The sequence below is a fragment of the Platichthys flesus genome, chromosome 4 (assembly GCF_949316205.1).
Source record: "Platichthys flesus chromosome 4, fPlaFle2.1, whole genome shotgun sequence".
Classification (NCBI taxonomy): domain Eukaryota; kingdom Metazoa; phylum Chordata; class Actinopteri; order Pleuronectiformes; family Pleuronectidae; genus Platichthys; species Platichthys flesus.
The window spans coordinates 26,850,653-26,872,254 of record NC_084948.1 but is presented as its reverse complement, the minus strand read 5'-3'; the positions used below and the strand labels follow the sequence as shown (position 1 = coordinate 26,872,254).

General features: G+C 44.9%; 2 protein-coding genes across 3 annotated transcripts in view; both read right to left on the bottom strand.

Moving 5' to 3' along the window:
- Nucleotides 1-1,426: 1,426 nt before the first annotated feature.
- On the bottom strand, nucleotides 1,427-15,141 carry LOC133951625 (SPARC-related modular calcium-binding protein 1-like). The gene is made up of 12 exons (XM_062385671.1): nucleotides 14,582-15,141; nucleotides 9,461-9,635; nucleotides 8,520-8,780; nucleotides 8,051-8,080; nucleotides 7,068-7,115; nucleotides 6,931-6,990; nucleotides 6,442-6,634; nucleotides 6,121-6,200; nucleotides 5,727-5,820; nucleotides 5,491-5,576; nucleotides 4,990-5,265; nucleotides 1,427-2,934 (listed from the first exon to the last, which is right to left on the bottom strand). The coding sequence occupies exons 1-11, from the start codon at nucleotides 14,657-14,659 to the stop codon at nucleotides 4,991-4,993; spliced, it is 1,380 nt and encodes a 459-aa protein (XP_062241655.1). The 5' UTR covers nucleotides 14,660-15,141; the 3' UTR covers nucleotides 1,427-2,934; nucleotide 4,990.
- Nucleotides 15,142-17,132: 1,991 nt separating this feature from the next.
- Nucleotides 17,133-21,602, bottom strand: part of actn4 (actinin, alpha 4) — a 46,082-nt gene continuing 41,612 nt past the window's right edge. For both annotated transcript variants that reach the window (XM_062385670.1, XM_062385669.1), the window contains exons 18-22: nucleotides 20,869-21,048; nucleotides 20,628-20,774; nucleotides 19,596-19,673; nucleotides 17,847-18,005; nucleotides 17,133-17,671 (exon numbers count right to left, since the gene is read on the bottom strand). In XM_062385670.1, coding sequence (XP_062241654.1) covers nucleotides 17,513-17,671; nucleotides 17,847-18,005; nucleotides 19,596-19,673; nucleotides 20,628-20,774; nucleotides 20,869-21,048 — 723 coding nt within the window. In that variant the 3' untranslated portion in view covers nucleotides 17,133-17,512. The remainder of the gene's footprint in view (nucleotides 17,672-17,846; nucleotides 18,006-19,595; nucleotides 19,674-20,627; nucleotides 20,775-20,868; nucleotides 21,049-21,602) is intronic.

Sequence of the window (21,602 nt, the reverse complement as noted above, 5' to 3'; positions counted from 1 at the left end):
TCCTTAAAGTAGCTTTTTGAAATCCTCCGTCTGTCTGAATCTGCTTTAATGTGGATTTCTATGGAGGGTTTTCTGGGCCAAAACGATATATATACATAAATTCATCTATTTATCCTTTTAGCCAGAGTCGTGTGACATGCAAACATTTTATTCTCAACACATATGATCAAAAACAACCCTCAACAATGTGTGAAATAAAACAAGACAACACAAACTGCACGCAGCTCAACCTTCCCTTTCTCTCCTCAGTAATATTCTCCTCACCAATCCAATTTATTTTCAGCCTTATAATTAAAATGTTCAAATAATCACACGTAGTTCTTCCAGTAGTCGTGAAGGAGGGTCTGTGGATTTCCCCTTGTGTCATCGTGATGAAGTCGTGTTTATGCCCCGTCAGGTGTGTTTGTGTGTATGTGAATGGTGTGTATGTGTGTGTGTGGTGTGTGTGTATGTGTATTTGTGCAGTCAGCATGTTTCATGTTATAAAGGTCATGCTGTTCACATGTTGTCAGCTCGGCTCCAAGGCCTCGTGAACACAAGATTCATTAAAGAGGTGAAATGACAGGCATGGATTTCCCTGGATGAGTTATAGATTAATCCCAATATGCAAAGGACCTGGGTCACTGCTGTGTGAGCACATGTATGTGTGTTAGTGTGTATGTGTGTGTCGAAAATCTGTGACAGATTGATGCCTGTGTATCACCTGCAGACCATTTCCTCATTGATAGTCATTGGCTCAGTTGAGCTAATTTATAATTTATATCAACTTCATGTCATTTACACACATCCATGTCACCAGCCCCCCCCCCCCCCACATCATACAGCTGTTTGTATGATGTGAGATCTGCTGGCTTGTGTTGTGTTGAGTTGTGAATCAGGGGAGCAGAGTGTGTGTCTGTCCTTCAGCTGCTGATGGTGCCGCTCACTCTGCTGCCAACTCAGGACGAGAGCGCCATCTGCTGGACACAGACCCATCGTGTCTCCAACATGCCAGTCCCGCTGGAGCTGTGAGGCTGGAGAAGCCACAGTCAGGACTTGATGATAGTTCATGATTTTTTTCCATGAATTGAGTGAAAATGTCACAAATCAGCCGACTTCACATTGTTTAAGAAATTAAACTAATTCCTGAATCCACCCGGATCCCGACCTACGTCAGACTTTCTGTTCTTTGATTCATTTCACATACTTCCATAAGTTTTATGGAAATCTGCCCAGTAGTTTTTATGTAATCTGCTTATTAACAAACAAACAAACAAATGGAATGAAAACGTCTCCATTTATCTAATCTATGAATTATTTGTCCTAAAACCTAAAAGGTCAAAATATACATTTCAGTTCAGATTTCAAAATAAGATTTTATATAATTTTATAATAAAAAAAGGCTTTTACACACACACACACAAACAGGCAACAGACATGTCAGTAACATGTTGGAAAATAACAACCTATTGAACGACGTTCAAGTTTATTAGCATCTGAAGCAGGAAGTGGAGATCTGGTCACTGGTGAGGCACATGAACCAGTAGCTGTCTTCCTGTGGGAGCTGAGGAACAACGAGCTGACTCCATCACATGAACATATTGTTACTGACACCGACAAACAGTTTTCAATAAATCACTGTTCAGACGAATGAAGAGTCGACAACAACATTTCAATAAAAACACATTTACAAAAAATCAGGACTTGCATCAAAAACAGGAAACTACAGACGAGTCATCACGTCAGTAAACAAACACAAAGAGTCTCAGAAAAGTGCTGCAGACGGAAACTGCCTCAAATGTAACGTTTAAAACAAATGATCAGAACGGTTTGTTCCCGCTCAACTGGAAATATGTGTTCAGAATATGGGAAACAAATATTTACAACAGAGAAGAAGAAGGGATGAAGAGGAGGAGGAGGAGGAGGAGGAAGAGGGTTAAGGGAAGAAATGAGACTGGAGGAAGATGAGTAACAGGAAGTTGAGCCACGGTAGAACATGATGTCACCAAAGTACGTGACTGACAAAAATCATTCATTTGACCAATCACAGCACTTTATTGTTCATACTGAGATGAAACAATGGATGTCATTTAGTTTGTTACTCACGACGCTATGAATTGTGGGTAATTCCCTGTGACAAACAGCTGAAGGTGAGTGATGCTTCTTCCTCTGTGGTGTCTACACTGTACCTGAGGCGTCGCCATGACCCTGTGACCCTACAGGCAGCAGGGGGCGCTGTGTTTACTATCAGGCTGATGACACCCTGGGGTGGGCCCATTAGTGATTTGTCACAGAAATGATCTGAGGTCAAAGGTCAAACTGAAACAGAATTAAAGGATTTTTGACCGTTGATCCTTTAATAAACGTCTGTTTCATTAACACTAAGTTTCTGTCTGAAGTTTAACTAAAGAGATGAAAACCTGATTTACTGATGTTTGGGTTTCTCCTCATGATGAAATGCTTACGTGTGCATGAAGGTCCTGAGACCTCAAAGTCTTATCTGCTGAAGACAGGAAGTGATGTAACAAAGGAAGCAACTAAGAGGAGAAGGTAGGAGACAAGAAAAAGAAGAAAGGGTGCAAGGACAAGTGGATTTATGGAAGGGTTGTTGTGCAGAAGGAGGCAGGAAAGACAGGAAGGGAGGGTGAAGGAAAGGAAAGAAGGGAAGGATCCAGATAAGGAAGGAGGGAAACATCAGTGACACAAATGAACCAAGGTGTGAAATAAATACTTGAAGGTTGATTTAGATTTGTTGTGACCACACAGATACAGCTGGTGACATGAGACAGGAAGTCGATGGTCCTGTTGAACCTTGTGATGAGTGAAAAACATCCTGTGATGAAGATGATGGATGAAGATCAGCTGTTAATCCGAGCTGGAAGTGAAGGATGATGTTTTGGTGACTTGATGAAGAGGAGGGAGAGGAAGGAGGTGATTTGCCTCTGTGGCTTTGACCTTGAGGAAAAAGGAAAAGAAAGTAAATTTAAAAAAGATCCAAACCCCAGCACCAGTGGGACCAGTCAGATCCACTGGGTGGCGTCCCATGGGAGGACCTCGCTTCTCCGTCACCATGGGAGGTCACTGCTATCTCTCCCAGACACATGTTAGTTCAACGCCGCTCCTCCGTCCTCACTCTCAGCTCGACCTTCTTCCTCTCCTCTGGATTATCAGCAGCTCCTCTGTGTCCTTCCTGTCCACCCCCCCGCCCTTCCTCTGTATCTGCTGCCATCAAATTCCCGCTCATCTGGAAAACTCCCTCTCTGCGTCTCACCGCGGCGCTCGCTCGTCCTCCCACCGACGCTCGCCGCCTGGTTACATTTCCAACAGAGACTCTGATCTCTCGTCTCTGAGCTGAACTTCTCTGAACCTTTTTTCACTGGAACACTGAGCATGTGTGTGGTTTATGAGTAAACTGGAGCTGTAGCAGGTTGACTACAGGTTGCCTCTGGACTGAAGTGCATTTAAATACATTCAATAATTACAGAATTAATTAAATGAAACTACTTATTGAACTGGAAGAGAGGGAATAATAAAGTTTTGCTGCCTAATTAACTCCTGTAATCTGCCAGTGGCAGGTCAGTCATCTTTACTTTGGAAGAAAATCTCAAATTTAATTTCTGAATCAGCACAAAAATCCTTGAATTCTGAACTCAAGGTCAATTTACTAACTCCGTCTTTTATCTGAGCTACATTAACACTTCACATCTCGACCTCAGACCTTCAGACTCCTGGTTCCTCGGACCAACAGACAACGTTGAGTCCGACCAGGAGATCAGGTCTGGGTCTGGATCACCTACGTACATCAGACCAAACTCTTTAGTCCCTAAATAAAAATGTGAAAACCAGATCAAATGAAACTATGGAACAAACATATGAAGCTGGTTCAGAGTCTCAGTGAGAAAACACCAGAACCAGAGAGAAGCAATCCAAAAACAGCAGTTGTTGTTGAGTTCACTTTCTTTACAGATGATAAATCCAAAACGACCTCTGTGATGCAAACACCAGCCTGTCCTCTGTCCTCTGTCCTCTGTCCTGTGTCTTCAGGTCCGCGGGCGTCTCACTGACCTGTACAGTGTGAATACTGTATGTTCCCTGTAAGATGTTTACTTTTGTTCAGGTTCAACAGAAAGAGTTTCTCTCGCCGTCACGGCCGAGCTGTGACTGACAAGCAGCTGGTTTCACTGCAGCCACGTTTGTTTGGATTTCACGGAGCTACACGTGGAATTTGTTTGAGTCTCCTGGGATCAACCGGAGCAGCGAACCAGAGGAGAACAAGAGGCTTTTACACCAGGCAGTCCACCAATGAGGAGCCACAGTAACATTGTGTGTGTGTGTGTGTGTGTGTTTACTTTGGTCATTACACAAACTTGTATTAATTTCCTGGAGACTAATTCCAACCAGAGAACCAATGACCCGCAGATCTGCTCCTTCCCAAACAAGGAGCCGGTTTTTCTCCTCAGATGAAATGTTCTTCAGTCTCACTTCTGTCTCCAGCAACTTAAAGGTGGAACATCGACGGCTCTTATAAACTAATCAACTTGAAACATCTGATCAAACTTGAAGCTTGAGGCAGAAGAATCAAACCTGGGACTTCATAAAAAGGGAGAAGTGGTTCATCCAGCTGCTGAGATAATAAGAACTTCTCAGAGTGTTGAAGAGTTTCTCTGCAACAGAACCAACATCATCATATTCAGCCTACAGATACTATAACCATGTTCCTGATGATGATATTTATAAGAAGATATTTATCAAATACTTTAGAGCAGTGGGGGGGTCACGAGAAACTGGGGGACGGACATTTTCTTTGTCTCCATTTGACCCTGAGCTGATGAGGTCAGATTAGCAGCAGCTTCAATCACAACATCACAGGAAACATGTTGGTGGTTAGTATTTGGGAACTTGCTAGAATCAGTTTCCTTTGGGTCACATGTTTCTGGCACTGTCATGTTTGGGGTAGTTGGTTGAAATGCGTAATTTAACACACAGACACACACACACTGACACACACACCTCAGAGCACCAGGCAGACCCTCAGCTCCTCCAGCGTCAGGCCTCGGTCTCCGTCTCTGTCGCAGTACTGAACGAACTTCTTGGCGCAGCGTCGCGGCTTCAACCGGCGTCTCAGGAACTGACGGAGAGGTCGAGCCTCGCGCTCGCTGAGCACGCCGCTGGAGTCCACGTCCAGCCGGGTGAAGTGCCACTGCAGCACCTCCTCTGGGCCCGGGGAGTCCACAGCCTCCAGGGCAGCAGCGTGGGCCACGTTTAGGGGTGAGGAGGAGGAGGATGGGGGGGGGGAGGATGAAGAGGAAGAAGAGGAGGAGGAGGAGGAGGAGGAGGAGGAGGAGGAGGAGGAGGAGGAGGAGGAGGAGGATGGAGGGGGGGAGGATGAAGAGGAAGAGGAGGAGGAGGAGGAGGAGGAGGAGGATGGAGGGGGGGAGGATGAAGAGGAAGAGGAGGAGGAGGAGGAGGAGGAGGAGGAGGAGGAGGATGGAGGGGGGGAGGATGAAGAGGAAGAGGAGGAGGAGGAGGAGGAGGAGGAGGAGGATGGAGGGTTTGATAAAAGAGACGGAGCATGAGAAGGAGGTGTGTTTGCAGCCCTGGTGGAAACAGAAGGAACAACACCCCAGAGTGAGCAACCTGGATTATGAACAATAATCACATGTCCTTGTTGAGGTCAAAGGTCACTCGAGGAAATATAAGGTCACTCTGTTAATGCAGCTGCTGTGAGGCGCTGTCGACAGACTTACTGGTAAGGACTCAGACTCCCAGCATGCTTTGCTTCCAGCTGCAGAGCTGCGATCAGACTCTGCAGGAACTGCTCCTTACGAGCTCCAGGACATCCTGAGAGAACAGAGCGAGAGGCCGGAGGTTAGAGTCTGTTGAGTCCAGTCCATCCTGCCCCAGTGCCTTTGAGCCAGATACTGACTTCCGCCTCTGGCTAATGTTTGCAGCTCAGTTTTCAAAGATGTACGTGTTGAATTTCTCATATAGAAGTAAACAGGTGAGGTTTCAAACTGTCAGACTTCTCAGATTCATATTTCTCAGGTTTTCCCGATTTTAGTTGAAAATCTAAAAACTTAATTTAGAGTTTAACATCAAATCAGTTTATTCTTCTGATGTAACAGAAAGTCTTGTTTTCACCAGGCAGAGGTTTGTCCCTGAACCTCCGGTCGGGTGTGTCTGGTGCCTCCTCTGCCCCGGTGCAGTCTGGGATACGATTCCTACAAAGAGACACACACAGGAAGTGAACGCTCTCCGAAAAACAAACCCTGAAAGTACAGATTAAAAAAACTATATCACAGCATTACTAATATCTGACATAGTGAAGAATTGCAAAATACATTTGTATAGTGAAAGAGAGAGAGAGAGAGAGAGAGAGAGAGAGAGAGAGAGAGACATATTGTGACTGACTGACTGATTGATTGATTGATTGATTGATTGATTGATTGATTGATTGATTACCTTGCAGAGGTGCCTGACAGTGGCCGCCCGCTCTCCACCCGCACACACCAGCAGTAACCTGTAGCAGTGTGACACTGCACGGGGCTGTAGCGGCCTGCTGCAGTGCATTCTGGGATAAAACGCTCCTTCTGCCAGGCTGAGAGCATCTGAGAGAGGAGCGCCGCTCTCTCACGCTCACAAGTCTGAGGACTGTCTACACACACACACACACACAAACACGCACAAAACCACAAACACACACAAAAACACACGCACACAAACACAAACACAAACACACGCACACACAGTCTATAGTTACTTGCAGGTGGTAGAGAGAACTACAATATATTCAGAAATGCTTTCTTAAGTTTTATTCTTCACATTTACAAACATGAGGGGCTGAGGTGGGGGGATGACTTGTATATAAACTGTATATATATTCAGCGTTGGTGTCTTTCTCAGAACAATAATATCTTGTATATTCATGTAAACGTTTCCTCCAGCTCTCACCTGTGGGTCGTCTGACGGAGTTCATCAGGATGGTCACCCAGATGGGCGGAGCTGTGAGCTCTGGACAGGAGAACATTTTAACAGAGACACTAAATAACACGTGGATCTCGGTCACTGTGAGAAGACATGTTCCTCACCTGCAGGTTTCCTGGGGTCCAGCGTCGGCCCCGGCTCCTCAGCCTCATCTGCAACAGGAGAAGGGAGAGTGCACGTTGAAGACAGAGGCCGAGCTGTGTGTTCCTCTGTGTGTTCCTCTGTGTGTTGCTCTGGGTGTTCCTCTGGGTGTTCCTCTGGGTGTTCCTCTGTGTGTTGCTCTGGGTGTTCCTCTGTGTGTTCCTCTGTGTGTTGCTCTGTGTGTTGCTCTGTGTGTTCCTCTGTGTGTTCCTCTGTGTGTTCCTCTGGGTGTTCCTCTGTGTGTCCCTCTGTGTGTCCCTCTGTGTGTTCCTCTGTGTGTCCCTCTGTGTGTTCCTCTGTGTGTTGCTCTGTGTGTTCCTCTGTGTGTTCCTCTGTGTGTTGCTCTGGGTGTTCCTCTGGGTGTTCCTCTGGGTGTTCCTCTGTGTGTTGCTCTGGGTGTTCCTCTGTGTGTTCCTCTGTGTGTTGCTCTGTGTGTTGCTCTGTGTGTTCCTCTGTGTGTTCCTCTGTGTGTTCCTCTGGGTGTTCCTCTGTGTGTCCCTCTGTGTGTCCCTCTGTGTGTTCCTCTGTGTGTCCCTCTGTGTGTTCCTCTGTGTGTTGCTCTGGGTGTTCCTCTGTGTGTTCCTCTGTGTGTTGCTCTGGGTGTTCCTCTGTGTGTTCCTCTGTGTGTTCCTCTGTGTGTTCCTCTGTGTGTTCCTCTGTGTGTTCCTCTGTGTGTTCCTCTGTGTGTTGCTCTGGGTGTTCCTCTGTGTGTTTCTCTGTGTGTTCCTCTGTGTGTTTCTCTGTGTGTTCCTCTGTGTGTTTCTCTGGGTGTTCCTCTGTGTGTTGCTCTTTGTGTGTGTTGGCACATGAAGTCGTCTGTGAATGTTCATGTTCCTTCAGGTGCAGAGAGAGAAACGGCCTCAGGCCAGAACCAGGCAGTGAACGCACAGAACACATATGATGTCATGAATCATGTGAAACAGGGAAAAACAAAACTCCTTCCCACCTTTCAGTGGATCCATCTTGAGGAAATGATCTGTTCGGGACATTTAAACAGAAACAGAACGTTCATGCAGATTAAACCTCATTAAAGTTTTATTTAATCTCTTTAATCTCTCTATTTTTTAATGTATTTTTTTTTGGGGGGGGGGCTTTTATTGCCTTTAATGGATTGTACAGAGTAGGCTTTGTGAAAGGGGGATAGAGAGAGAACATGCAGAACATGTATTTTTTGTTTTCCGTACATGTCCGCTAACATGGAGGAGGCAAGGTTTAGGACCTATACTGCATCCAGCCACCGGGGGGTGACAGAAACACTTCACTTAGGAGCTGTCATGTCTTTATTTACAGTCTGAGATTCAAACTAAACACTTACAGACAGTCACGTGTTCGACACCATCATCGAAACAAAGCTGTTTATTTTCCAGAGACATGTTTAATATAAAACTCTGAATAAAGAATAAAACATGTCTGACCGGAGCAGCTGGGGGTCAGGTGGAGGACGGACGTCCCGCTGAGAGGTTTCCCGTCCGGTGTGGAGCACCAACAGTATCCGGTCTGGTTGTGACACTGCACTGGCAGGAAGTGACCATCGGGATGACACTCGGGAACAAACATGGCAGCGGCAGGACTGACATGACTGACATGACTGACACGACCGCTGCTGCTGCTGCTGCCGCGGGTCTTGGCCTCCAGCGCCTGAGCCCGAGCCAGCTGACATTTAGACTGAGTCCGATCTGAAAGCACAGAGACATCCTGACATCCAGCGTCCTGATGTGTAAAGTGTAAAAGCTGCTTCCCTGACTCAGGATGTTGCTGATTTCTCTCTGCACAGTTTCCTCTGGTCTGAGTCGGACTCACATCACAGGTGACGTCTCTCGTGATGTTCAGCCCCGAGAAGATGATTCACTGGTTCATGATCATTAGATAAACGCCAGGAGGCTCTTTGTGCAGAGGACACTTCCCTTGATGTGTTCTGTGTTCATCTACCTACTGATCCACAGACACATCTGGATGTGGACACGTGTTTCCTGAGCTCAGCATGTGTTTAGAGCCATTTGATTCATTATGTCCCTCCGCTTGACAATTTGTCTTCAAATTAAAAGCATAATGTTTTGTTGCTGTAATATTGTGCGGAATTCCAAAGCTTTATTTTGAAAGGTTGTGACCTTGGTTGTGAAGATTGTTTCAAGTGTCTGGTTGTTATTTGGATAGAAATAAGTTCCAGAAACTCAAATGTAATTATACTGTTACATGATTCAAGTTGAGCTCAAGCTACAAAGATCCTAGAAATAAAACGTGAGAAACTTCATCCGCAGATTCAGAAAACTTTCTTCATCCCAGACTCTGTTACGCGTCGAACACATTCACGTAAATAAATAAGAACAACAGGTTAGCAGCCCGGGAGGTGTGTTACCTGAGCAGTGTGCACGTGGAGCCAGACGTAGATGTGTGTTGATGCACCGCGCCCTCTGGAAGGCGCACATGGATTTATACAACCTGCCGTTACTGCCGCACACGGCTCTGTGGCGCCCCCTCTGGCAGTCCAGGACACAGCCGCGGGGCCACATGTTCTCTGCGATCAGGAGGGGCTGCAAACACACACACTTTTATCACATTTTCCCTCAGTAGAGCTCAAACCAACATTTAAATTCATGAGATCAAGGTTTTTATTTGGATCATGAATATCAAGAGCACATTCTCATGGAGCACAGACGCCCCAGATGTCGACTTCCTCCCTGAGCTCCATCACATACTTTCACCAGGTTTGGCTGAAACACGCTCAGTAGTTTCTGTGTAATTCTGCTAAATAACACAAACATAAAAAAACTCCTGGTGGAGATAATTCCACACCAGACAGACGAGTGTTGTTCACTCAGCGCCTGTCTGAGAAGGATAAATTGATTTTCAATGTCACGCCTGGAAAAGCTGGACTGATGGAGGGAGAGAAAAGAGGCAGAAAAAAAGAGGGGGAGAACGAGGGTTTCAGGATGACTGAGCCGAGTGGAGGAAAATGTCTCCGTCTTTTTACACCTGACACTCAAACTGTATGTGAAGAAAGGAGATGTGAGGACGACAGCGTCTTCATTGCAGAGACATGGTGTGTCTCCTTCTGTCTGAGAGGAGGAGGAGGAGGAGGAGGAGGAGGAGGAGGAGCAGGAGGAAGCCCGGCTTCATACACGCTTTCTCACACATGGAACAGCAACATATCGATCTATATTTATCTTATTAAAATACCAGAGCTACCACACACATGCACATGAGGCTCAGGAATCACAAACTGAACATTTGTGATTCTTTATGACCAGAACGTGTCAACAACAATAAGATCTCAAGATTAAACCTTTAAAACTAGTTCAAACCTCTCAGGTTTAAATGCGGTCTCCGCATGAAACCACATTTAAATCAAAAACCAAATTACACAAACCCATAAATATCAAAATGTAGAAAAATATTGAGAGTTCAATCTCACATTGTTAAAAATAAGGAGAGAAGTGGAGAAGAAGAGAAGGAGAGAAGGAGAGAAGGTGAGAATGAAAGAAGAAAAGAGAAGTACAGAAGGAGAGAAGGAGTGAAGTAGAGAAGAAGAGAAGGAGAGGAGGGGAACGGAGGAAAGGAGGAGAGAACGAGAGGTTGATGATCCAAATTATTCCAACATGTTCGTCTAACAACACGTCTCCAAAATATACATGAGATTCGTCACAGAGACTCAATGAAAACACATGAAACACACACACACAGACACACGCACACAGACACACACACAGACACACGCACACAGACACACACACAGACACGCACACAGACACACACGCACACAGACACACACAGATGTATGAAGTCGGCTACTGACTCCACCTTTTCACTTCTTCACTAGAGCCTCTTTGTCCATCACCCACCACATCGCAAGCCCTCCCCCCCACACACACACACCCACACACACACACACACACACCTACACTAACTCACACACACACACACTTTGAGACACATGAGAACATTTTCAATGTTGTAAAACAGTGTTGACATAATTTAGTGATGAATGAGACGTCTGTGTCTCCATGTCTGGGGAGGGAGGGGGGAGGGAGGGAGGGAGGAGAGAGAGAGAGAGAGAGGGAGAGAGAGAGAGAGAGAGTGAGAGGGAGAGAGAGAGAGAGGGAGAGAGAGAGAGGCTCTACAAGTTGACTGTTCTCTGATTTGTTTAAATACATACTGGACTAATCTTACTACATTTATCAATTAGTTCAAAACTTTTTTAATAAACTGATGATGTCATTTGATGAGGTAAACTTGAATTTTTAAGAGCTTTGACAGATTTAATGTTTTTCTCTGTTATAAATCATTGTAAATACTAAAGTTGTGTGTTTTTGTGTCAGTCGATTTCTGTTCTTTCCTAATATTTTAGTGACTAAAAACTTAGAAATAATCAAAGAATAACTAATGATTAAATAAACACACTATTTATAGAACACTGAAGGAGCTGACAGCATTCAGACTCACTATAGGAGATACCTGGTAAATGAAATGTTGGTAACAGAGCTTGGTTCAGACGTCAGGAGCAAGCAGAGGAGCCAGGTATCGAACTACCAACCCTCTGGTTAGTAGACGACCCGCTCTTGCTCCTGACTCCATCACCAACGTTATGTCAGACCTGCTCTGAACTCCAGATGTTTCTGTAGTTCTGAAGACGAAGACGTCAACTTGGAAAGACGAGGAGAGATTCCAGATCTTTTTTCCTGCTGCTTCCTCACGTGTGAAACACAAACCCAATTTTTTCAGACATTTTCTAAAGTTCATGTATGAAAACAGATTTGTTACAGTTTGAGTTAGATTCAGTTTCCGTTTAGAAGACAAAATGTGGAGCTGGGGGAAGGAGGAGGAGGAGGAGGAGGAAGAGGAGAAAGAGCCACGAAGGGAAAGAGTCCAAGCAAAGCAGAGAATCCCTCTGAACCACACGGCTGCAGCTCCGGCTCACAAACAGCTGACTCGCTGAAAAATGCTCCGACTGCTCAAGAGGAAGATCTCCCACAGGCGATTTAAAGGTGCAATAACAAGGGGAATTAAACCAAATCACCTGCCGATGCCCACTGGAGCCAAACATCAATATTATACTGTGGAGGAAAAGACAGATGTGGATACGAAGGAGAAGAGAAGGGAGGAATGAGGGAGGGAGTAAGAGCAGGGATGGAAGAAGAGTTGAAGATGAGAGAGAGAGAAATGAATAGTACGTTTGGAAATGAAGGGGGAAAAGAAGGAGAGAGGGAGGGATAGAATAACACAGGGTGGAGGAAAGGAATAAAGGAGGCGACGGAGGATTAAGGAGAGGAAAAAGAAGAAATGATGACGAAGAAATGGAGAGAGGAATGTGTTTGATGGATAAATCATAGAGTATAGATGACAGGAAATTGAATGAAGGGAGGATTGGGGGATGAGTGGATGAGTTTGTAAATGAAGATGGAAAAGAAGGAGAGAGGGAGGGATGAAAAATCACAGGAAACAAATAAAGAAAGAGAATTGAGAGGAAAGAAAGAAGAAAGGACGAGTTCAGGGAGAAATTAAGAAATGAAAGACGGAATATGTTCAATGGATAAAATCCAAGAGAAGAGGAAGCAAAATGTTAATGAGTGAAGAAAAATGGAAAACAGGAGAGGGAAGATGAATTGAGAGAGAAAGGGAGCGAAGAATAAAGGAAGAAAGGAGGGATGAAGGAGCGGAGGTGGAGAAATAAGAGCGAAGTTAGAAGTAAAAAGGAAGAAAAGAAAAGAAAGAAATCTAGAAAGGTGAGCGGAGAAAGCAATTAGAGTGTGGACGGAGAGAGGGAGAGGGGAAACAAGAGGGAGGACAGAGGGAGGAGAGGAATGAAGGGAGGAGGAGAGGAGGAGAGGAGAGGAGGAGTGGAGGAGGAGAGCAGGAGTCCAGGTGCAGAGCGCGGTGCAGACTGGACTTCCTGTCTGTCAGGTAGAAAACCAGCGACGACAATAACCTCAGTGTTGAAACAATCTCCTCCAGTGTGTTTGAGCATATAAAACCAGTGTGTGTGTGTCTGTGTGTGTGTGAGGGAGTGTGTGTGTGTGTCTGTGTGTGAGGGAGTGAGGGCTGAGACAGGAAGTGAGCGTGTGGCACAGAAAGCGAGAACAAGCCGCCACTGTCTCCTGAAGCCTCACACCTCCCAGATACCACCGGCCGCCGAAGGACGACACGCACACGCACACGGACACACACACAGCTGAACATAAACACCACGATCATTAACACACACGTTTGACATCTTGTGGGTGTCTGTGTCTTTGTGTGTGTGTGTGGGTGTGTGTGTGTGTGTGTACCTCCTCTCTCCTCTGCTGTTCTTTTCCAACACATTTCTGCCCGGGGACTAATGAGGAGGATCTGTTGTCTTTTCTGTTTCTGATTAACAACCACTGAGTTGGTTCATGTTAACTGACCCAGAGTCAGATTCAGTCAAACTCTTTCTAACTTTTCTTCATATCCTATTCTAACCGAATTATCATCATGTTATTACTGTATTATTAATGTTTTATTACTGCAGGATTCATATCAACATCTGGCAAAGGGACAGTGTCTTTTCATATTTCATCACATGCTCAGATAAATATCACAGGTCAGTTGAGATGTTACTCCAACAAACACTACATTGTCTCACACACACACACACACACACACACACACACACACACACACACACACACACACACACACACACACACACACACACACACACACACACACACACACACACACACACACACACTCACACACTATTTGAATCAAACACAAGTTTTCTCTTGAAGTCAGAAAACAGTGATCGGTTGTATTTTCACATTTGATGAGTTTCACGGGAACAATCCCAGCTGATCTGAGTTCAGTTCCAGACATTAGAGGCTTCGTCTCAAACACTCTTCTCATTTCTACACAGACTCAAAGCTGTTTGGCTTCAAATGAATTATCATGACAGGTTTGTGCATAACAAAAACATATTTCTATTCTCTATCTTTCTTGTTTTTAGTGCATATTGTTAAAAGTATAAAAGGTTTGAGGTGAACTCACAGTTTCTTTAGTTTGTGACGAATATTAATTTCACCAGATGTGAAATAAACTGTTAAAGTCTGATGCAAGTTACTGAGGGATTTTAAGAGGATATATATATATATGTGTGTGAAAAATAAATGTGTTTCTTGATTTACAGTCCAAAGTTCTTAGGCACTAACCCACACATGTAAATTAAGTAAATGTATTTACAGTTAGTATTGTTAGCTTTTATTAAACTGTGCAGGAGGATGTAATTACAGGTTTTAGTTTATAATACTAATATATTTTACTTTCAGCTTTACTCATCGTTTATTTCCTTCTAAGTCTGAGGTCGAAGATGTTTGCTATATAACATGAGTCATACCCTAACCCTAATAAATAAATAAACACGCACGCGCACACACACACTTCAGTGAACAGGTTACTTGCTAATGGGTTAGGTCAAGTCAAGTTAAGTTTAGTTAAGTTTAGTTTAGTTAAGTTCGGCTCTTACCGCTGTTCTGTCGGAATTAATCGATCCACAGGGCACGAGCACGAGCAGCGCTGTGCACGTGAAGGCGAGCGCGAGCATCGTGTGGGTCGCCACAGGAGGAGCGCGCGGAGCGGCAGCAGGCGCGTGAACGTTACTGATGACCACAAACAAACAAACAATAACCGTCACGTGTCACTTCGGCCTCTCGTCTCCGGAAGTCACCGAACTGATCATCCGCTTCTCGAGCTGCTCCGACACACGAGCGCGCGAGAAGTAGGTCCGAGCTGCACGCGCAGACAGTCACAGTGAACGTACTGCCCACTTCCGGTGCACGTGCTTGAACCAACTTGTACAAGTGATCCTTTAATTCAAAGTTTCTGTTTTAATAAAGAAAATCCGTCTTGGGTTGTTATTAATCATCATATTCAAATTGTGTTTTTCTAATAATAACTATTTCAAAGAAAATGTTATTATTAACCCTCTATTTGTTCACTTCATCTACTCATTACTCTGAAACATCCAAATATCATTTAATGTCTCAACTGGTTTAAATCTTAAACTAAAGTCAAAAAAGTGGAATGAACCGACCATGTGAGTAAATATCTGAAGTCGTTTATATACACACACACACACGTGTTTATGTTTATATTATATTTTATAACTGGGTTTTTCCACAGTTGTTTTTGAAGGCACCAAAGAGCAGCAGCACAAACACAGAAAATATATGTTATAGGAGACGTTGTCATTTCTAAAATACATTTCAAAATATGAAATCCAACATTATAACTTCTTGGTTGAAACTGTTTAAGAATTTTCATTTAGAATTTCCAAGATTCTGAACCCCAGATTAATAAGAAGTTAATTTGTATGAACAGTTAAATGGATTGTGGCCACAGGTGAACAAATGTGTGCTCATGAAAACATTGATGTGATAATCATGAGGACGTTTGAGATAAAATCAAAATGAGTTTTACTGTTTTTACTTATAAATAGAACATGAGAATCCAAACTATCCCGTCATTCGTAGACACACAGACACACACTCACTGACAGACGCAAGAAAAAAGACAACAGGACGAGCCGAGGTATTTTGTAAGGAAACTTTTATGTGTGCTTTGTGAAACTCACTTATCATTAGACAGAAGGCGGTTGCAGTTTCCAGTACAGCAGATAAGGTTTGATATTAAAGAGTACAAAAAAAAGGAAAATCACAAATCCAGAGTTCACATCTCTCCAACCTTGCGTGAAAAATAAAAAGAAAGAAAAGAAACAAGCTTTTGGTCCAAGTCTGTCCTCCTCCGTTCCGTCCCTGTCCGTCCCTCTGTCCTCCTGTCCCCCCCCCCCCCCTGATGGCAGCGGAGAAGCCTTCTGGTGGATGTCACAGGGGGGCGTCACAGGATCGTCCCCAGGACTCAGATATTAAACATGTTATGATTGCATAGTTTTTTTTTTTATATAATTTCCTTTTTTTGAATTATTTGTATTTTTGTATTTTATTTGCACAGAATGGAATGTTTACATAAAGACCCCTCCCTGATCTTTACTCCCCCCCCCCTCTTCCTCTCCTTTCTTGCAATAATTTTTCTTTCCCTCCAGAGATAAATGAGGGGATGGAGGGAGAGGGAGAATGAGAGCGAGCGAGCGAGCGGGCGAGAGAGGAACAGGGCTGCAGCCTCCGATCGGCGCGTTTTAATTGGTTTGTTTTTCCTTAATTGACCCTAACGAACCAGGACGACTACATGACGGTATATATTCATTTCTGTCTGTGTAGGATTTTCGATATATATATAAAAGTGACGACTCGTCTAACTCGTTGTATAAATGTGTCGACTTGGATTTGAAGAAGCACCTGATGCCCACAACAGCAGAACAGTTTCACAGAAGCAAATTTGTGTGGATTATTATGGATGTCGCCCGTCATGGCGTCTATACAGGAACAGGAAGGCCTCGTCTCCATTGATAAAAGAAAGAGAAAAACCTTAAGAAACTTCCAGAGGCTCAAACCTTTCCACCGGAGGAGCTGCTCCGTGTCATCGGCTTCGACATGTGAGTTGTTTATTCTTTTTCTTTTTTTTATAGTTAACGGCAGTTGGAACGCCCATGATCACTTGTTCTCACCAGTTGGGACTGCGTGTGTGGATGTTCGCACTGGAAAAATAAGTATGTACAGCGCTGACGACCCCCCCCCACCCACCCCCCCCACCCAATGCCACCACCCACCACCCACCTGCTCCAGGAAGAAAACAAAAAAAAAGAGAAATAAACAAGGACGAGTGGAGGAAAAGAGCCGAGGTTAACAGGTCACCTTATCCAGCAACACGGGAATTATGGGTAAATATGTCATTTCATCTCTGGTTGGTCACCCCGCCCTCCCTCCCTCCCGCCCCCTGACCCCTGACCCCCACAGCATATGTCTCTCTAGGATCTAATACACAAACCTCGCCAGTCACCACGACAAACTCCGCCCTGCCCTTGCCGAACCACGTGACCCCGCCCCCCTGGCAAGAAGAAAAAAATTATAATAAAATAAACAAAAATTAGCATAAGTATCAGATTAGCTTGTGCCCCCCCCCCCCCCCGCCCCCCCCACGTCCTAACCTCTCCTTGACCCAACCAAAAGACAGAGAGGCCAAGGACCCGCACTACAGAACCTGCCCATCCCACACCTGCCCCTGGATATGCCCGTTCATAAAACTCCACCTTGATTCATCAGGAGCTGGAAAACATTCAGCGGAGGTCAAACCAACTGAGGTTCAATCAACAAGCTCACAGCCTCCAGCGTTTCTAGACCGGCACACGCAGGGGCACCTCACAACCGCCACTCACACTTCCTTCTTACTGGCACCTCCTCCACGTGCAGAAAACCTCTCTACCATCCTTCCTTCCTTCTTCATCCCCCCCTCTTCACTCCCACAACCCCATTTTCTATCCAGCCTCTTCCTCTTTCCTGCTCTACAGGTCGCTCTCTCCATACAGGGCGGTGGAGAAGGACATGTAGTCGAGAGCTCCGGGTGCGGCGTCAGGCCCAGTGTAGGGCGCCATGCGGGCGATGCAGTACTCCGCCTGGTCGGGGGGGAGCTCCCTCCTCAGCTCCTCGGCCGTGATGAAGGTCTGATGAGACAGATGACAGTTCAGTGAGTGAGCGGCAACATTTGGTTTTTGGCTCAAATACAAAACTGAACCAGTTACTTAAAAACAAGACAATTTTGCATCATAAACAAACACAGAACATCGCTGCACACCCACACACACAGACACACACACAGACAAACAGACACACACTCACCTTATCAGCGGCCAGGATCTTGAAGGAGGCGATGACCTGGTCTGCGGTGTCCGTGTCGGTGGTTTCCGTGGACATGAAGTCGATGAAGGCCTGGAAGGTGACGGCGCCGCTGCCGTTGGGATCCACGATGCTCATGATGCGAGCAAACTCGCTGTCGCCCTGGAACCAACAACAAACAGGTCAACCCAGAAGAGAGCGCACTTTGTACACACACACACACACACACACACGTAGAAGGGATGCAATGAGCGTAAAACAACAGGACCATGAAATAGACTGATAGTAGTCCCAATATTTCACATTTACATAAATGATGTCACTGGTTAATAACAGAGACACAGACGCTTGCGGCCTCATGCACTTTCCTTCAGTCGCCCTCGAGGGCAGAAAAGCAGCAAAAGGACAAAAGCACCAGACGAGACAAGATGAGACGAGCAGCCGAGGACCAGACAGGACGTCTGCAGGCGTCCAATCAGAATCAACAGATTACACTGACTGATATCATTACATCATCATGAACAGAACTGGATATGAGTGAATATTTTCACAAACCTGAACCTACTGAGGTTTGGTAAAAAATAAACCTTAATTGTATAAATATACTTCCATCCACTTACAGGGAGGCCAGTTTTATTTAAAGCGGGGATTGAGATGCTTAGGTTTCACTTTGGGAGCCGACATGTCGTCCATCTTTGTTTATATATTTATTGATATAAATCAGCTATACCTCAACTGTTCCAAAATAACTATATATAAAAGTTTACAACTATTATGATTTGATAAATGACATTGTAGAATTAAACAAGAAGAAGATGGAAGTATTACACTCATGTATCCAGCCCTGATCATGAACGAGTCAATTTAGAATGTATGAACTCCAAACCCCCCCCCCGAGGCAAAGCTTCAGGTTGTTCAGGTCATTTAGAATCTGTTCAACTCGTGGACCTGCAGACTTCCTGTCAGAGCGTCATGCAGCAGCAGTACCAGGCTGTATCCTGTCGAAATGAGTAGAGCCCGGAAATCCTCTGAGACCATCTGTCCCGATCGCTTCTGTGATCCGCCACAGCCACAGCACAGGCCGGAGGAGCGAGGGAGCGAGGGAGGAGGCGAGAGGCAGAGAGGAGAGGACGGGTGAGAGGGTGAAAAGACAGGAGCGGAGAGACAGGAGAGAGAAAGAGGAACAGAAATACAGAGTGTGATTTATGTTTGGGGAGGTGAGAGGAAAGAAAGAGATAAAAAGCACAAACAGTTAACAGAGAAAGTCCCGGAGCAAAGTAAAACCTGACGGACAGACGTGAGAGGGAGCAGCACAAAGCAACAGTGACCCCTGGTGGACAAACAGAGACGCAACATGTCTCTGCCCTCCATGCTGACGGACTGAACCCGGACTGACCCCGAGGACTTTATCATGAGCCTCCGAGCAGGAGCAGCGACTGAGCACTGACGAGTCTTTGGAACAAACGTCTCCACGACATATTTATTATATTTATACTTTTACTGATGATCTCATTATATGTATAATCCAGCTGTTTTGTCTTTTTGTATTTAGACATTATGATCTTGTTCATTTAAAAGACAAACTTCACTTAGGTTGTGACTTTAGAGACTTTTTACAGATCAAACTGGTAAAAATAAAAAGTTTAATAAACAAGAAAACAGATGCATGCTCCGGTCAATGACCTCTGCTCTCCTGCTCAGAAGCTGGACAAACCCAGAGTGTCTCCCTGCGTCTCACGGTGCAGCTCCTACCTTGTCGTTCTCCACATCGTAGCCCAGACTGATCAAACAGGCCTTGAACTCCTCGGCCTTCAGGGCCCCACTGTGGTCCTGTGATCGGCCAAACACCCAATGACAGAGCGCCACAGCGTCATGAGGGCGAACGGATCAAACACGGGGGGTGGCGGTGGTGGGTGGTGACCATGCAGGGATGAGGACATGGAGGACGGACAGACAGACAGACATTGATGGATGTTTAGAAACACTGTCAACACACACACACAACAGCAGGAAGCCATGATGGACTTTTCAATTGTTTTCAATAAGTACAAATGCTGTGATTCTGTGATATTTAAAGGTTTGAGAACAAGATGTGTTGCGTCCCCACACACACTGATGTGACTCCTGGAGCATTTATGAACCACTATAACAGAGAGGAGCAGGAATCAGTGACACACAGACACACACACACAGTGGTGTGAGATGGTGTAAATGGAGGGTGTTTCCTTTTCATCCTTATGAGGTACAAGCTCAAAAAATGTTCAGGTTTGACAATGACAACAAAACCAATACACTGAATTTAACACCCGGCCTGTAAACAGCTGTAGTCGTCTCTGAGTTATCCAATAACTTTTTTCTGATTCTGTGATTTTATGTCCACATTCGTCATCTGGCCTCTCGGCTAAAATCAAAGCAAACAGTGAGTTCCTCTATAAACTGATTTACTTGATTCCTGAATTCCTCCACGTCTCTATAACAGATGCAGAACGTTTTCTCACCACATGTTCGCCTGTGTAACAACATCAGTGTGAACACTCATTCAGTCGCATTATGAATCAACTAGAAAAGTCTAAATCTAAAACAGTTTATATTAATTGCATAAATTATCACAATCTTACTGTTGTATAATGTGTTTTTGTTGTTTAAAGCAATGATCTGGGGGCTCCCCGGTATAACCTCCTTAAAACGATGTATTTTATATATTTTATTTAGCTCACACTCCAAGTTCTGATTCTCCCGAGAGGAAGTGAGAAAGAATCAAAGCACAGAGCTTCGGGCCCTGACCTTGTCAAAGTGGTTGAAGGAGGCACGGTACTCGAAGAGCTGCTCCTGGCTGATGCCCTTTGCGTCACGAGTCAGGATCTGGTTCTCCACCTCGTTGATGGTTCTGGCGATAGTGGTCAGCAGCTGCTCCCAGCCCACACGGAGGTGCTGCAGGACAGGAACAGAGAAGGAGACGAGGGGCGTTTACAAAAAGATATGTTTCAGGAGCTAACTTAAAAAAGATTTTGTGTGTGTTTGTTACCTCCATTGTGTAGGAAGTGTACTGGTTGTCGAAGATGAGGGCCTCCTGGATGAGCTGGTGGGATCCCTCCAGCTTGTTGATCTCGGGCATGTAGGACATGATGTTCTTCTGGTAATCCCTCAGGTGGGTGAGCTGATCCTCCAGAGTGCCGTTCATCTCAATGGATATCCGGCCGATTTCCTGCCGACAGAAACACACACATCAAATCACTGTGAAGCCGACAACGTTTTAAATATCCTGCTATTTACAAATCAGACAAATTGCTCAAGTCAAACTAAGTCTCCCCCAAAACATAGAACTCCACTCCCTCATTTCCTCCCAACTAGACCACAGCAACTTATCTCTAATCTCTTAAATGAAGTGGTAGTTGCCTGTCCACAGCTGCTTCACTTCACTGGCTCCACGAAGGCTTCAGAGTCTAAGATTCTGCTGATCACTTTAAAATCACGACTTGATCTGTGTCCAATTTATATTTAAGAACTTTTAACCCCTACTTCTGCTCAGAGACGTCTGAGATCAGAGAATCAAATGCTGTTAAAAGTTTTTTACGGTTTTGTCAAATTAACTCCCTGCTATATAGTCTGGCATTTTAATTTGTATGATCCGGCTTTTCTATTATTTGCTTCTTTTGCATTTGGATTATATTTTGTGAAGCGCCCTTAAACTATGGGTTTGAAAGGCACTATAGAAATAAGAGAAGGCTGGCCCCACACTAGAGGAAGATCTGGTTTAAG

Bases quoted from the DNA above. Each gene is read 5' to 3' on its own strand.
- LOC133951625 (XM_062385671.1), bottom strand. From the start codon at position 14,659: ATGCTCGCGCTCGCCTTCACGTGCACAGCGCTGCTCGTGCTCGTGCCC. The intron at 8,081-8,519 runs GTCAGACATGTT...TGTCCCGAACAG, and splicing joins CCTGACCCCCAGCTGCTCCG to ATCATTTCCTCAAGATGGAT. The intron at 5,266-5,490 runs CCTCTTCATCCT...CCTCCCCCCCCC, and splicing joins CTCCTCCTCCTCCTCCTCTT to CATCCTCCTCCTCCTCACCC.